Source organism: Columba livia, chromosome 5 (assembly GCF_036013475.1).
Source record: "Columba livia isolate bColLiv1 breed racing homer chromosome 5, bColLiv1.pat.W.v2, whole genome shotgun sequence".
Taxonomy (NCBI): Eukaryota; Metazoa; Chordata; class Aves; order Columbiformes; family Columbidae; genus Columba; species Columba livia.
Genome location: NC_088606.1, coordinates 65,353,965 through 65,371,295, shown reverse-complemented (window position 1 = coordinate 65,371,295; position 17,331 = coordinate 65,353,965). Strand labels below are relative to the sequence as shown.

The window sequence follows — 17,331 nt, the reverse complement described above, 5'->3', positions numbered from 1 at the left end:
CAATCACTCAGGAGGAGAAAACGGGATATCACTGCCAGAATCGCAGTTATGCTGAAAAATGAATATATCAAGCAAACAGCTATCAGAAACTTCCAAAATATCTTGCAATGCACCCATTCTTTTTCCTTAAGTCGGTAATAAGTCAGGATCTCAGTGTCTGGAAAGTAGGTTTTATGGTGATGTTGGGCTTTCCAGCTGGCAATGTAGCAGTAGCTACTGAGGATCACTTAGTGATGGGTTTTCTCCGTCACCCCGCAGGTCGCATATCCAAGAGTCCTTATCCCCGTAAGTCAGATATAAATCAAGGTTTTGACGCAGCCTTTGTGTGTGGGAGGCAGCTCTGGTGGCGAAGGAGACGTGGTTCACAACTGCGGGTGTCATTAGGTGGAGATGGAGAGAAAGAAAACAGATGCTGTAGGATGGTGAAGAGTTGCCTCTTATTTCTTGCACCCAACCAACAAAAAGCATTTGAATTGTTTTGCTGAAATTTTCCATCTTTCTCATTCACATTCGAAACTTTGGCAGCTGAGAAACTTCCTCAACACGATGAGGAACCGTCCCATGTCCAAGGCAGCAACACTGAGCTTCTTCTCACCAGATCAGAAGTCCAAAAGCCCCGCACGCAGCCCCTAAAACTGTTGAGGTCTCCATGGGCTGACACCGCATTGAGCAGGCGATTTTCCCACGGATAGAGGAGAAAAAGAGGGGTTTTTGGACTGAAATGGTAGATATCACTCTACTGGTACATAAGTCTTGCTATAACTATACAAAGGAAAAAATAATAGTTGCAGGAAACTACATACAAGGATACGCCTAATAAATGTTATTAAGGTTGCAACATCAAACCCTTGTGCATTAGATGATGGAATTATGATTGCCTTAATAACCAATTCTGTCCATGCTTTATGATGCCACCTGCTCGCTCCTCCTCTCCCCCCCAGCTTTAACCAGTCACAAACAAGGTGTCGCTTTTTCGTTGAAATGTGCTCAGCATCAGGATAATTCCTTGGTAACTTTTCAAACTGCAATGTTTGCTTATAATAATACACCAAGTGTCAAAACCTTTACGAGCTTTACAAGGACCACAACGTCTTTCCCCGGTTATAAAATCGACTTGTCAGCCTTTGAACTCTGTGCTGGTTCCAGGCGTCCACTCGTCTCCTGTTGTACAAGGTGTGGGATGGATTCCAACCCTGGTACACGTTCTGGTGGAAACAAACAAATAAACTTCACAGCAGAGTCAATTATACTGTTAAGCAGGGATTCTTTATTTTATTAGCACTGGGGATCACCTTCCACAAGTCCTCCAACAACTGGATGCTCTTGCTTATATTCACACAATTATTACATATTCATTACAACTTTCAGAAATTTTTAACATACATCTACACCAAGAAATAACTGATGTGGTTATACTTGATTAGTTTCTTACTTATTATAGGCTAAGCTCTCTGCTTCCAAATTTATTACTTAATCTGTCTCCCCCTTGTCATGCAGAAGGATCTCAAATTTGAAAAGCATCCCCTTGTTCTGCAGGGGGTTAGAAAGCACTTATGGTGTTAATTGGTTAATCAATCACAGCATCCATCAGTTTAGCAGCTCCTCTAAACAGCCGAACCTGTTTGTGCCACTGCCACAAATTGCTCCTAGTCCTCCAGCATGGGGGGAAAGGCGAAAAACACGCACCGGATGGGTTTATTACCGGTGAAAACGGTTTGAGACGTGGCTGAAGAGAACGAGAAGCCCCTGAGCTGCGTGTGCAAGCGGAGGAGGCCCCGCTGCTCCCGGGCCGGCTTCCCCCGGGGCGGCCTTTCCCCGCTCCCCGCCCCGGCCGCCCGGCCCCGGCCCCGCCCGGCGCTGCCGCTCCCCGGTAACCAGGAAGCGGGAGCAGGAAGCGGCCCGGGCAGGATGGCGGGCGGCGGCCCGGCGGTGAGGGGGGCCCGGGGAGGGAAGCGGGGAGAGATGGTGGGTGCTGAGGGGGCGGCCCTGCCCTCGGTGTGCGGCCGGTGCGGGCCGGGGGCGGCGGGTCCTGTTAGAAGGAAGGTGGGAGCTTGTGGGTTTTTTAGGTTTCTAGGCGTGCTTTGGGATGCCCTTGCTTTGTAAAACACGCTCGGTTGTCATTTCTAGTGTGAAAGGGTTGCTGTGGGTTCGGGTGGTGTGTGGGAAGCAGCTCTGTGAGGTGTTTAGTGCCTTTGTAGTTTCACTTGATAGACCGTAACCACGTCCCTTGGAGTCACAGAATCTTTTCGGTTGGAAGAGACCCTCGAGATCATAGAGTCCAACCCCAGCCCAACTCCAGCACTAACCCATGTCCCTGAGAACCGCATCTGAACACCTTTTTAAATCCCTCAGGGGAGGGTGACTCCACCACTGCCCTGGGCAGCCTGTCCCAGTGTCCGACAGCCCTTTCCAATAAGAATTTTTTCTTAATATCCAACCTAAACTTCCCTGGCACAACTCGAGGCCGTTTCCTCTCATCTTATCACTTGTTACTTGGGAGAAGAGACCAACCCCCTCCAAGCTCCTTTCAGGCAGTTCAGAGATCAGTAGGTCTCCCCTCAGCTCCTGTTCTCCAGCTGAACCCCCAGGTCCCCCAGCTGCTCCCATCACACTTGTGCTCCAGCCCCTCACCTCATGTCCCCCCATCTCCCTTTGCCAAATATAAGGATTATTCTCTTTGTCAATGGGTTTCAACTATGCTTTAAATTAACTTCCTTATTTGTATTAACGCAACTCAACAAGTAGAGCCTCTGTGTCTAGTAGAGAGATGCAATGTATAGTGTATCAATAACATTGATGTTTTGCTAACCAACAGTGTCAGAACCATTGCCATGGGCCTCACCGACCTCACATGCACAGCTGCCATAACGCCCATGGGGATAATGAGCTGCCAGTGCCACCAGGACCATATCCCATCATTGAAGACCCCAGCACCTGTGACATTGTCACGGCTACACAGTACGTACTCGTTCTCTGTGTGTGCGAAACGTTGAAACAGATGGGAGTGTCCTCAAGTGTGAGCCAAGTTTCTTATTCTTACCAAGGCAAACAGTTTCATTTTCTCCGTGTAGTGAAAGAAGAAGAATCACTCAAAGCTACTATTGTAAATATTTTTATCATAAACGATTTTATTTCAACCGGGTTTGTTAGGTAGAAAATTCTACCCGTCAAGACTCAGCCCAACTCCTTTTGCAAGATTTGCATTGAATGCAATGTGGAATTTGATCAAGTAGGAACTGCTGGGTGACGCTTGTTGAAATTGACATTAGTGTGTGGCTGTCTCTAAACTGCAGGTTATTTAACAAACGAATGATAAGTAAACCGATATTTTTTGTTGTTGTTATTTAAGGTATGGACTATCAGAGCGATGCAGAGAACTGGTAGAAGCAGGATATGATGTTCGACAACCAGATAAAGAAAATGTGACTCTTCTTCACTGGGCAGCCATAAACAACAGACAGGAGCTGGTTAAGTAAGCTCTGGAGTCCTTGTTAAAATAGCACAGGTGTTCTGCTACTGCTGTATATAATCACTTTGTTGCTATTATAGAAAGGAACATGATGCTTGAGAAGATAAGCATAAAATTCAAATTTTAATCCAATTGCCTTTGGGAAAATGTCACTGAAATGTACAGTTACCACAGTTTCTTTATATGTAAAATCATGTACATGAAACCATTAGATTTTTCTGGGTTTGGTTTGTTTAAGAAAGATTAAAACTGATTTTATAAGTGCCTTGCTAGTTATTATGTTTTTCCTTAAATGTGTTCTCAAAACATTGTCCTTTACTGCAAAAGTACTCTTGTCCATTTGCTTATCTAGTTAATTTTTTAAAATTGAGAGTTAGTTACTATCAGAGCTGTCTTATCCTTAGTGTAGTATTTTATTATGTTAATTCTTAATTGTATTGTGTTGCTGTTATACAGATACTATATTTCCAAAGGTGCGATAGTGGATCAGCTGGGTGGAGATTTGAATTCAACTCCCCTTCACTGGGCCATTAGGTAGGCTGCTTCCAACTGCCAATTGTATCCACGTAGCATTAACAGTTGTATTTTGTGTAGCACAGCAGAGGGCGTCTTAAATCAAAGCTACATGTTTAATGTAATTTTCTGATCTGAACTTTTAATTTTTTTTTTTTTTAAAAAAAAGTAACTTCCTGAGTAAAAACACAAGAACCTGAAGGGAAATTTTTTTGCAGTGGGGGTATCTATGGGAATTATTAAGGTGATGCTTTCAGTAATATTTCCAGCTTTTTTATCATCTCTATAGTTTCATTCCACGTATCGTTACAGACAAGGACACCTGCCTATGGTCGTGTTGCTGTTGAAATGCGGAGCGGATCCCACTCTCATCGATTGGGAGGGATTCAGCAGCATTCATTTGGCAGTGATGTTTCAACACATGCCCATCATAGCTTATCTCATAGCGAAAGGCCAGGTATGTTGGTGATGTCCCAAATCTTGTTTTCTACTTAAGAGTAGCTGCCTGTGTGTACGAAACATTTCAGAATTAACTGGTTTGTTTTTTAGATGATAAGCAGGTATTTCACAACTATTTCCCCATGCCAGAAGTTCAGAGAAGCTTAGATTATCTTTTAAAATATATCTTTTTAATACTGTCCCCTGTTCTTGTCATCCCTGTACAATTCAGAGTGTTTAAGGAGAGTTATTTAAGGCTATGCGGATTTGTGGTGCTGTAGAAACAACAACTGGCTTTTGGGCATGATAAAGAAAAGCAGTGAATGAAGTATATACATCATTAAGTGTTTACTGTTTGATTACAAATTTGTAACTAATAAGTGTTGTTAGCATGCCTATCTTCTACTAAAAAAATCCAAGTGTTCTTGTAAGTAGACCTGCTCTTATGTAATGATGAGTGGGGAAGAAGGAAATACGTTACCTAATCTTCCTTCTTTTCATAGTAGATGAGTTATACATTTAAATAATTACATGTTGAGATACATAATCCTTTTCTGTTGTTTTAATGAACCAGTTTAATGTACTTGGGCATTCTGGTGGGTACCGCTATTTACACAAGGAGGATGGTTAACATTGCTTTCCAAGGTACATTTTATTTAAAGCATATTTGCGCGGAAGAGGACAAGAAATACAGTTGATTCCCTTAAAAATACCCTTAGTGAAGCCCCAGCATATTCAGAAAGGAATGACATGCAAGACTCACATGGAGGGGAAAATAAAACATTTGAATTAGTTTTGTCTTCTTGGCTGGTATAATTTGTTTTCTCTCCTGTACTACAGTGAAGCTCAGCCAGTTTTACAGCTGCAAATCTGACCATTTAACTCTGTTTCCTGAAATCGCTGGTAATTACTTGCTTATTATCTTTTTCTTAGAGTGTAGACACAACAGATGTCAATGGACAAACACCTTTAATGTTAGCAGCACAAAAAGTGATGGGGTAAGTAGTGAATCCCTTGGAAGCTATTTTATTGTATCCAAGAAGCGGTGAGGTGGATTTTTTATGAGAACCTTTTGTTAAACTGACGTTCCTTTCCTTTTTACTGGTGCTAAAATATGCAGCACTTCAGAGATCAGGAGTTAGGAAGTAGCTAATTGGATATAGCAAAGAAAGTCATAGTAATTTCTTAGAGAAGTTCATGTTTTCGGTGAACCAGCTGCAGTGTTATTGTGCTTTCCCTCAAATGAAGATAAATGGGGGTGGACACAGTAAAATGCTTTTAGAATAAATAAAATATGGAGATGTAAGCTTATCTACAGTGTTGTAGGAAGATATAATCTGTGTATATACCTCGCATTTGTTAAAATGGTGAGATAACATAGTCTGGAGAAAAAACCTTCAGTGCAGGTCCTGAATTATTAATATCAAGTCAGATCTATGGTTAATTATCTTGTTTTGAGACAAGGCATTGAGTACCTGCTGTTATTTCATATATGGGAACAGTGGTTTTTAGAAGGTGTTCAAAAATTTCATCTCCAGTGTAGATTATCTTCTATTCATTAACTTTTATACTTTATTTTCGTCTAGACCAGAACCCACGAGGTTCCTCTTAAAGTTTAACCCCTCTCTCAATGCTGTAGACAATGCTCAAAAGAATTCTGCGCTGCACTGGGCAGTCACAGCTGGAAACCTCAGTGCAGTGGATCTGCTGCTGGAAGCTGGTGCCAGCCTGGACATAAAAAACACCAAGGTACGATTCCTTTCATATTTCATTCCTTGCAGCATGAGTGTGTGAAATTAATCGTGCCCATTTGCACGTTCCAAAGGGATGCTCATATGTGAAAGCCTCTGTCCTAATATTTGTAGAAACTGGTAGTGAGAAGTATAAATATTGAAAGTTTCAATTCCTACAACTACACAGATACGCTGTGTGTGGTTATTCAGGGTTTGTGCGTTAGGCTGGGCAACTTCTCCATCTGCCGCTTCTTTTTATTCACACGTGTGGCTCTTAGGATGTTGCCGCTTGGTTTTCAAAAGTTAACGTGATAAACAAGAAACCTCCCCTTTCAGTAAGCGGGTAATATTCTAACAGTTTAGCATTTCAGGTTGTTGGGGACAGTCCAGCACAGAACTCAAATGGGCGCAATCAGTTTGCAAGTGTTAGTTTTTAGAACTACAAAGCGCTGCATTAAACATGTTGAATCTCTGAATTCAGCTTACCCTTGCCTTAAAAAAGAAAAAAGCGAGGGGCAGGGAAGCAATTGTCAAGTTATTGTTGTTTTACCTGTATTTATTTATTTATTGTTTCTGTTAAACAAGAAAATGTTTGTGTTAAAAGCATAGAAATAAATATTGCTGTTGTTAAAGGGAGAGACGCCGCTTGACCTTGCGTATCGAAGTCAGAGTCGCCACATGGTTTATATGGTGAAAGAGGAGGAAAAAATCAGAAGCAGAAGAAACAACAGGTTGTTGAAAATTGTAGAGAAATATGAGGTAATTTCAGGGGTAATAACGAACGGCAATAAAGCTACAGCATTCTGTGTTTAGAGTAATATCTAATTTAACTCTTTTCTAACAAGAGCATCTTCTAAAGTTTCTGAAACTGGGTGCACAATAATAAAATGATTTAAAAGCACACAGCAGTGCTTTGGGTGGGAGTGTCGTTCCCCCCCGCTTTGATATATTGATGAGTCACTTGTCATACCGACCTTTAGTCTTTCAGTGTTTATTACATTACCTGAACACTTTGGAAGTCGGTCCTGCCCGAATACTTTGTCATATTTCACCCATGATCATTTTGACAGCTCTTCCTGCTGTTGGCGTCTTCCTTGACATGGATGTGGGCCGTAGGATATGTGATGAACCTAAATTCTGACTCTTGGCTTTTGAAAGGAGTTCTGCTGCTCCTTCTCTGTGGAATGGCTCCACTTATGAGGTTTGTGGCTTTTTCTCTCCTTAATGTGTGTTTATTTGTTATAGATGCCATATAAGCTAAATGATGCAGTATTCTTTTCAAAGTTTAGTGTCACTTGGCATCAAAAATACCTCCTGAGAAATGGCTGCATAGTGTGTGGAGGGTTTAAATAATGAATCATAGTAGAAATTAAATGTCTTCAGGTGTGCAAAATAATAGGTCCTCCTCACTGAAGGACTTGAGAAAACATTGAAGTGTTTGAGTAGTCTGTTAATTAATTGTTACCATTGAAGTGTTACTGAAGGTGTGCACCTGCTAGACACTGAGATATCTGTGTACAACACTCAGAAATGTGTTTCTTCTTAATTTTCCTTCTGTATTTGTGACACAGAATGAGTTTTAATGGACCATTCCCTCCCTGTCTGCTCCCCAGCCCTCCCAGTGTTATCCCGAGCTGTTTCATGGGTCTCCTGCTTGCTTTGGTGGTTACTGCAGCAGCAAATGTTCCTTCAAATGGCCGATGCTATCAGGGTGCAAACACACAGAGATCCCACTTTACAACTGCTGCTACAGCACTTCTGGTACATAATGTTAGGCTGGGACAGAGCCCTCTTCAGTTTTATTTTTACATTGTTAACCACCTGGATAAAAAATGCTTTGGAGTGACAGTTCTTGATTGCTTTAAGAGATAATTGAAGTATACGGTGTGCGTGAAGTGCTTAAAATAATGAAATGGATAATTTATACTCGATGGAGTTAAATTTTAAATGCATTTTGTAAAAACACTTTTTTCTTTTCTTATTCTTTCAGGCTGTTTGTGGGGCTCAAGAATCTGCGGTATCTTCCCACAGCATTTCTGCTAAGTTCAGTTTTTTGGATGTCCGTGACCTGGTTTCTCTTGTTCCTGCCTTATATCCTTTAGACTCAAGAAACCCTCCATACAGTTCCTAATAAATCTAAGCCTGGTCATGCAAGTGGTGATGAGCAGTCCTAGATAATTCCACGTGACTATTCATGTCTGGTAAGATTGGTTTACTTCCATTAGACAGGGATGAATAACTTTGAGTTTAATTTGAAGTTATATATGGAGTAAAAATCTGTACCTCCTTTTGTCTATAGCAGATATTTGTGTGCAGTTCGGAGCTATTTCTAACATTACTGGAATATCAAAATGAAAATGACTTTGTTATAAACCTAATTGTCTCTGTTACCATCTCCATGTGACTGTAATCTTTATTGAAACTCGTACAATAATGTATTTTGGCATGTACTATAACTGGATAACACATGCTTTAATAATAATTTTCTTCTTTCTGCAATGACAAGGATGTGACGGTTAGTGGTATTAATGCTTTTGAAAACAACACCCTCCAAAAAACAGGGAACAAATGTCATGTCCCTCCAAAACAGATCTTCCAGTCTGTCATCCTTCTTTATTCACAGCTTGTGCTCAGTGCATGAATTTCTACCTTACATTTACTTTCTTTGAAGAATGTTTTGCAGTGCTGAGTAAAAAACATTTGAGTAGTTTACACTCGCTTTCCAGCACCCTGTTCTTTTGTTATGTGGCAGCCATCTATTTATTTATTAAGTTTTGTGGAAAGGCCTTTAGGGAAACACTTAGAACTGTAAATAATTTTGTACTAAACCAGCTATAATGTATTGCCACACAATTTTAATTAATTTTTAATTACTTCATCCTCTAAGTGACGTTTTCTTTTGTACTGTTCCCAATTAAGACGGTCTTAATAGAATTATCAGGATTAACTTCGATGAACTGATCAAGTATATTCCCTCCAGGAATACACGCGTATGCTTGTCTAAATGAAAATCATGTTACTCAGTGTTCCATTGTGAAGCTTTCAGGTTTCCTTGGTGTCATCTAAATTATAAGATAAAAGAATCCCAATGATAGGGAATTGAGTGAGACTTCACTGAAGATAGTGAGTGCAGTGATGTTCTTGAAGGCCCAACCATAGCTTGGGGAAATGGGCAAATGCATAGTTTTCCATTTCACTATCCAACCCTTTTTCTCATTAATGTGTTTTCCTTCTGGAACCGGTCACAGATCTGAGTGTTAGAAAAGTGTTCAGTATTTTATTTACCTTATGTCTGTCAAACTGTTTCCATAGACTGAACAAAAATTGGACTCTGATCCTCGTGGGTCCCTTCCAATTCAGCACGTTTTGTGATTCTAAAATCCACCCATTCTAATTAAGAGCTTCTCTCAGCTCTAATAAAACAACAAGTGCATATTGACCAGCAGCATCCACAAGAAACTCGCCGTTGTTTTGACCTGTAAGTGCACATGCTGCAGTTGTGCCATTAACAAACATTGCAATAAGACTGTTAATATCACCAATGTTTCATAATTTATCATCTTGATTTTAATTAGAGCTATTTGCAGTGGTTTTAGTTCGTAAGGCAAAACAACTTTGAGGTTGCAATACTGGATTTTTAAGATATATTTGCAGTTTATATAGTGGCTGGGTGGTCACTGGAGACAGAGTCCTGATGGCTGTACGGCCTCTTGTATCATAATAATAATGCATCTGCTAGAGAACTTGTAGCAAATAAATATATGTAGTGGTATAAAAGTATATTCCTTAACCTGAGTATTACATGTAACCAATGCAATTCTGAAAATCACTGTCTTGTTCAGCATGATGGGTTTTCTTTATTATCTCTATAAAACTTGGAGAACTGATCCTGGATACATTAAGAATTCAGAAAAAGAAAGAAAAGAGGTAGGTGATATCATAGAAACGAATGGAATGGCTAAGCTGGTGGAACGCATGGTTTCGTTTTCATGTGCAGCTTTGTTAAACTTGAAAGTGGTGAAATCCTCTTGGTTCTTTTAAGAGTTTTTAGTTCTGATATTGAACAACATAAGCTGTAAGTATTTTTTTCCACCACTGGTGGTTTCCTTATCTTTATCGTTCCTCACCTCCATCTTCCCGTTGAAATGCGAGCTTTGGCCAAATATCACACAGACTCACACCACTCGTTATCTGCGATATGAGTTCACATAGAACTGCGTTTAATAAGTAGAAATTTTGTATGGTTTGCAGTCCAGTTGTGTGAGATTGGAAAGAGATATTCACAGTGCTTTTCTACAATCCTCCACGCTCATAAACCACACCAAGGCTAGAAATGGCTTGAACTTTGTCAAATGCTTTGAAGATGCCTACAGTGGTTTGATTTTTTTTGTGCTTGTGGTGTAAATGACAAGCTATTTCCCAGCTTTATTATAGAGTGGCAAAAAGCAATCACAGCCAACCGATCAGTGGAGAATTGAGTATTTGCTTCCCCAACCTGTGGATTAAGGGAAGTGTTTTGTGATCTCTTTGCTCTCCATGAGGTTGTATTTCTTCAGTCTGTCAGGGAGACAAACTGCAATTTTAACTTGTTGCCACAGGACTAGTAAACATTGTCTATCTGGTACTTATAAAGGAGCAGCAAATACAGCAGCTCTCCTCATCCCTCTGAACTCTGTAGGAGAGGTACTTTGTATCTTAACACCATCTCATTTTTAACAGGATTTTTCATTCACATTATTTATGAATTTTGGCACTATAGAGATACTTTTGTAAACAATCCTGCATGGCTGAAGTTGCATTAATCTTTGCTGGTTTGTGTTTCTCATGGACCTTTTAAACAGCGAGTATTTATTTCCGTCAGTGCTTGGCACTCAAAATGCTTATTAACTGCAGAATGCCTAATGGAAAAGTCCTCATAGATCCCCCTGAAAATGTGATCCGTATCCAAGCACAAATTGCTTTGTCTTTCAGAACATTGTAGCTCTTGCAGAAGCAGGTTGCTTGGACTTCAGAACATTTTGCACGTCGTGTCTTGTAAGTGAGGCTTTGGTATTTGATTTCTTTTTGAACCTGGCTTTTCCTCATTGCTTGTAACACAAGCGTTACACACGTGGTTTGTTCTCTGTTACTTAGATTTCATTCTTTTAGAGAAACACTTTGAGATCCTTGGACTCTAATCTTAATAAGATAATAATAATAATAATTTCCACCTCTTTTTGTAAAATTAAGATGTATTCAGTGTTCTGAGGTCTGTTATACAAAATATGATGGTGACCATGACCTGATGCTTTAAACTCTCAGCCTTTGCTCTGACTATTGTTTTCCCTCATCCCGAACTAGGTCCGGAAGCCTGTGAGATCCGTGCATTGCCTGGCGTGTGATTCCTGCGTAGCCAGATACGACCAGCATTCCGTGTGGATCGGTCAGTGCGTAGGTGAGACTGTTTGTTTTTATCACATTTGGAAGCACTGCATATTTCAGAAGTGGCAGAAATATTGCCTTAGAGAGAGCACACCTGATACAAGAAAACACAGATGATACTGAGGGGCTTGCTGATCCGTGCCAGAGGGAAATTAGTTTGATGGCAAAGAGAAAGGCAACTAAAATTAGTGAATGCATGGAGTAGTCACCCTAAAAGCAGAGACCGAGAAACCTGGGACTCTTATTTTGAGAGAAGAAGGAACAGGGGATATGATTGAGACTTAAAAAAAAGAATGAAAATAGTGGCTAAAGTGAATGCAGCGCTGTTTATCACAAAGTTCATCACATTAGAACTAGGGGAGACTCCATGAGAAGAAAAATTGGTTTTGAAACTGGTGAAGAATAAGTGTCTTTGTAGTGAAGTTTTGTTGCCTGCTGCTGTGAGGGTTTGTAGATACTGGCAGCATCAGGATGTTCAGGAAAGAATTAGACAATGTTCTGAACGACATGTCTGAAAGTAGATACTGAAAGAACTAGACAGGGATGTGCACTCTGGCATTTGAATTTGGTAGCTGTGGATGGGGAGAATGAACTCCAGAAAGGGGCTTGTGTTGCCTGTCAAGGCTGTTGGAGCCCGCAAAGGGGAGCAGCGTTTGTGTTCTTGAGAGAGAGGGAGTTGAGAAACTCTTTCTTCCTTTGTGTCTCATTGCTGGTGATGCTCAAGATAGAAAGGTTACAGCTTTACATCTGGAATAATATATTTTTAGCATGTTCTTTTGCCAATGGCTCTTTTTGTAGTGTTAACTAGTTGGAAATGTTTTCGCAGTGTTTGCTGTTTACAAGGCGGTGAGACATCCTTGTGACACGTCGTTTCAAAGCTTTGAGCAACGCTGATTGCAATTTAAAGAAAAATAATTGTATGTCTTCATGTAACAGTTTCTCTGACAGAAGTCTGCTGGTTTTTCTAAGCACGCAAAGATCGATTAAATTGAATAGCTCAGATTTCTCAGTCATATGAGACAATTGTACCATGTTTGAGGAGAGTTATGCATAATTAGTTGCATAATTAGTCCTCACCCAGCTAAACCAGCAGAGAGCACGTGCTGAAAAAGAGGCAAATCCTCATTGGCTTTGTCAGAACTGAGTCTGTTATATAAATCGGGATGGCTTACAGGAGGAGGGTGAGAAAGGTCAGCCTTGTTAAACTCTCTTGAGGGCAGCAGAGGTAATAAGTGGCTTTGATTCTTTTTACTCATATTAAGTTGAGTGGAAATGCAAATACTGCTGAATTTTAAAGTATCTTTTTTCTTTGCTTCAAATTCAGGCGTTGGGAACCACCGTTACTACCTGTTGTTCCTGTTTTTCCTCACTCTGACAGGTGTCTGTCTGCTTCATGGAACTCGTCTGTGTATGTACCCATGAATTTAGTTTAACGTAGCTTTCAAGGATGTATGTGTGTAATCTTAATTTTTCAGCAGTGATTTTATCTTTTAATCCTGTCTTTAAATTCAAATACATCATAACTGCCTTTGGTCGAAGATCTGATTATGTTTGTGTTGAACTAAGATACAGCTCCAGCGGAATGTCCATTGGAAAATACAATATCAGAAAACATCTTTGTTAGAGATGAAGCAGGGAAGCCATGGGGAGGAAGGTCAGGTTACAGGTTCTAGTCTGGATACCATTTACTGCAATAGAAAATAAGTTTGTAAATATGTTATTGCAAAGGCTTTATTGATTTTTTTTTTTTGTTTGTTTGTTATTTGGCAATATCTATATTGAACACCTTTGAAAGTTTATTCTTTTTAATGTAGCGATAACTTTGAAAAGAGAAGAACTGCATGTCTCAGTAATAAATCCAAACTATTACTTTGGATAATCCAAAAATCCTTGGAGGAGAGAGGAGAGCCCTTACAATATAGTTCTTGGAGATGAAATAACATAACAGTAAGGTTTCCAATAAAAGGTGGAGGCAGTTAGTTTTATTTGATATTGCTTTACATTATACTGAAATGAAGCGATATTCAACACAGAGTGAAGTGAACCAGCTGTGGCAGTGGAGGACACAGGCTGTGAACGTGTTTCAGTGGTAGTCTTACAAATGCAAAAAGCCAATTATTTTCTCCTTTTCCCATGTGCGAAGGAACATGGGAGGAGAAACCTCTTTATTGTTCTGCTCCTACAGGGGCAAAGTTGCTCTGTTTTTAGTGGGTTTGTTTGGTTGGTTTTTAATAGGTTTAACAGGCTTTAAGTATCGCTTGAGAAATTTACAGAGGTTGGACATTCCAGTTTATGCCTGTTTAGTAGTGGTAAAACACTTTGGCGTTGTCAGCATCATATCATCTTTTGTTGATGATACTGTTTAAGATAAGAAATAAATTCTTGCCCTAAAATTACAAAGCATGAAGTAAAATTGCAGGAAACTTTACAATGAGAGTTGGTGACTTATTTCAATATTGTTAATTAACTTTAAAAAAAGTACCAATCAGTGCCTTGAACTTTCCTTCTGCGGATTATGAATGGATAATGTGAAGATGAAGCAGCCAGAACAGCAGGCAGTCACGTATCTATGTGGGTGCTTTTAAGTGGCAGTGTGATACATTAAACGTGGTTGTTATAGAGTGCATTGCCGCGTAATATTCATTCCATGCAAGTAATCTTTGTTCCTCTCTTAAGTGGCCTTCAGACGTAATTAACTGGTTTTGTGTCTTGTCAGATTGGACAAACCATTGCACAACAAGTTACCATGAAGATGGACTGTGGACGTGCTTCACGCAGATCATGTCTTGTTCTCCATGGGTTTCCTACTTCTCTGTACTCACCTATTTTCACACTACGTGGGCATCCCTGGGGCTGACTGTTCAGCTTTGTCAGGTATTATTTTGCTTCATTTTACGCTCTTTATGATGGATCATGTTTAAACTTATATCTAGATGGTTTGCTCCCATAAAAACTTTGTGCCTGCTTTTCTTGACTAATTAATGTCACACCTAAGTGGTTTTTTAGATCTCAGGTCAGTCCTTTAAGTTTGATGGGTACTCGTGCACTCAGCATTCCCATGTTAAAAGTAGTATCGCAGCTTGCAAATCATTCCTATAAGTTAATTCTGTGTTTCCTACTCATCAAAAATTCCAAAGCTGTAAAAGATGTAGTTAAAGCCAAGAAACTTATTTATATAATTTATACATTTATATTTAGAACTGGTATTACTGTCCCCAAAGTGGCATTTTGTGTACAATTAGTCCTGAATTGAAAATTCAACGGCAGAGCTCAGCAGTGCATCATTAGACTGTGTTAAATCCCATTGCTACAATAAAGATGTATTGCCTGAAATTTATCATGATGAGCACTGTCGAATTTCCCATCTCTGTTTTTCTCAGAGCTTGGCTGTGCAAACAAGCCTGAGAAGAGCTGTCTTAAAACATCAAGGAAACAGCTTGTTTAGCAGTTTTTAGGGAAGATGTGTCGTTTTAATGTGTGCTAAGCACATTGAGCTAAAGACTTGTTTTTCATCTTGTTTAAAAAAATAAAAATGCACCATTTTAAATGTGTACTGCTGGATTTCTGAAGTGGCCAGACACTGGGGAAAAACAAAACCAAAAGGTCTCTAGGTAGGATTTTTACAGTTAAATACTGTGTTTTGCATGCAGTTACAGAATCCCAGAATGTCAGAGGTTGGAAGGGACCTGGAAAGCTCATCCAGTGCAATCCCCCCATGGAGCAGGAACACCCAGATGAGGTTACACAGGAAGGTGTCCAGGCGGGTTGGAATGTCTGCACAGAAGGAGACTCCACAACCCCCCTGGGCAGCCTGGGCCAGGCTCTGCACCCTCACTGGGAAGAAGTTCCTTCTCAAATTTCAGTGGAACCTCCTGTGTTCCAGTTTGTACCCATTACCCCTTGTCCTTTCATTGGTTGTCACTGAGAAGAGCCTGGCTCCATCCTCCTGACACTGACCTTTTACATATTTATAAACATGAATGAGGTCACCCCTCAGTCTCCTCTTGTCCAGCTCCAGAGCCCCAGCTCCCTCAGCCTTTCCTCACACGGGAGATGTTCCACTCCCTTCAGCATCTTGGTGGCTGTGCTGGACTCTCTCCAGCAGTTCCCTGTCCTGCTGGAACTGAGGGGCCACAACTGGACACAATATTCCAGATGTGGTCTCCCCAGGGCAGAGTAGAGGGGCAGGAGAACCTCTCTCAACCTACTGACCACCCCCCTTCTAATCCATCCCAGGTACCATTGGCTTTCTGGCCACAATTAAAAAAATAGAAAAAGGAGTAGGTAAGCATAAATGGAGAAAAAGCATATAAATCTCATGAAATTCAGTGAAAGAATGCATGAAATCTAGAGAAAGAAAGTTATAGCTGAGTCTCTGACACCTACTTCATCTTTTTTGCTAAGCTGCATTGTCGTTTTGAGGGGAATTATTTTTCTACCAACTTGCGTAGTAGCATAGAGACCAGATCTGAGGAGACGGCTGCTCACCTGCTCTGCAACTTGTACTTCTACAGACATTTTTAAAAGTATAGTCTTTAGTTTTCCCAATTTAACTGTCTTCTCAGTGGAAATGTTCATGTTACAGCTTGCCCGGTTCTTTTTTACTCCAAGTGACATCTAAAACCGTACTTTTCAGTCATTAATTATGGCAGTAGTTACTTATTTGTTAGATGCGGCTGACTCCTTCCCTTCACAGTAATATCTTTTGGTATCGCCAAAATTTGATTTGTGATGCTCACATTTTAACCATTACTTCCATTTTAAGATCGCATTCTTGGGATTGACTTCACGTGAGAGATCGAACCTCCTGATACAGAGAAAATCTTGCAAACATCCTGTTTCGCTCAGGAGAACCCCATATAAGTGAGTATTAGTGAATGGTGTGTTTTAAGCACCTGTCTCTTCAACGTCGATTTGCTTCGCTACTTCATAAATGTGAAAAAATGGTGGTCTGTGGAGGTTCTAGTCATGCCTGAGTTGTGCTAAGAGGAGGAAATAGAGCTTATTTTCCTTGCTGAAAACTTTCTTTGCCCTAGAAAATCAGCATCTGGCCTAAAAGCTGCTGGGGTTCTGTATAGGACAAAGATGTGCTCAAATCAGTGCACAGCTCTAATCAGCAGGTGCTGGTTTGGGGGTGAGGGGTGCTGTCCTTTAATTTGTTTGTCAACCTCTGTGTCTATTCTGTAGATTCAGAAAGAATTAAGGTACGAACCGGCCCCTTCCTGACTTCTCTTGGAGTATTTAGCTCTACAGAGAAACTGGTACTGAGCTTTCCCCATTACACACAAAGTTTGTGTTTCCTTACGAGTCCTGGCAGATGAGATCTTACTGATCTCTAAATATTGGAGTTGAACTTAAATGTGATGCAGGTTGTAGAAGTTCAACAAAGGAACAATGCTCAGTAGAGAACTGTCCTTAGATTTCTTCTCCCAGAGCATTTATCACTGACAGCTTTGTCTTAAGTGCTGTCTCTCTGAATGTATTTTTTTGATGCCTGGTAGGTTTATTAATGGGTATTTCTCTCATTTTCAGTCTCGGATGCTTCCAGAATCTTGCAGACTTTTTCCAGTGCAGTTGCTTTGGTATGTTCAAACCCAATGCAGTTGACTGGACCAAGCAGTACAACCTTTTTCATCTGTCAAAGGAGAAAAATGTTCATTCTGTATGAAGTTTTGCTTCATTTTGGTTGAGCTGAAAGCTAAATAAAACTGGTCATTTGGTTAATTCTTACAAACACTTCTGAAGTTGCTTGTTTTT

At 40.3% G+C, this 17,331-nt stretch overlaps 1 protein-coding gene across 2 annotated transcripts; it reads left to right on the top strand.

The window, feature by feature from the left end:
* The first annotated feature begins 1,764 nt into the window (after positions 1 to 1,764).
* Positions 1,765 to 17,310, top strand: ZDHHC13 (zinc finger DHHC-type palmitoyltransferase 13). 2 transcript variants are annotated; one of them, XM_065065525.1, is made up of 17 exons: positions 1,765 to 1,929; positions 2,816 to 2,958; positions 3,350 to 3,472; positions 3,926 to 4,003; positions 4,295 to 4,439; positions 5,354 to 5,418; positions 6,007 to 6,169; positions 6,787 to 6,912; positions 7,224 to 7,354; positions 8,144 to 8,244; positions 9,956 to 10,080; positions 11,125 to 11,187; positions 11,494 to 11,587; positions 12,899 to 12,982; positions 14,291 to 14,448; positions 16,340 to 16,437; positions 17,107 to 17,310. In XM_065065525.1, the coding sequence occupies exons 1-17, from the start codon at positions 1,909 to 1,911 to the stop codon at positions 17,240 to 17,242; spliced, it is 1,854 nt and encodes a 617-aa protein (XP_064921597.1). In that variant the 5' UTR covers positions 1,765 to 1,908; the 3' UTR covers positions 17,243 to 17,310. The 2 variants fall into 2 exon arrangements, with proteins under 2 accessions (XP_064921597.1, XP_064921596.1); XM_065065524.1 differs by having other exon boundaries at positions 1,858 to 1,965.
* The last annotated feature ends 21 nt before the right edge of the window (positions 17,311 to 17,331 follow it).

Bases quoted from the DNA above. Each gene is read 5' to 3' on its own strand.
- ZDHHC13 (XM_065065524.1), top strand. From the start codon at position 1,909: ATGGCGGGCGGCGGCCCGGCGGTGAGGGGGGCCCGGGGAGGGAAGCGG. The intron at 6,170-6,786 runs GTACGATTCCTT...CTGTTGTTAAAG, and splicing joins TGGACATAAAAAACACCAAG to GGAGAGACGCCGCTTGACCT. The intron at 8,245-9,955 runs ATATCCTTTAGA...CCTGAGTATTAC, and splicing joins GTTTCTCTTGTTCCTGCCTT to ATGTAACCAATGCAATTCTG.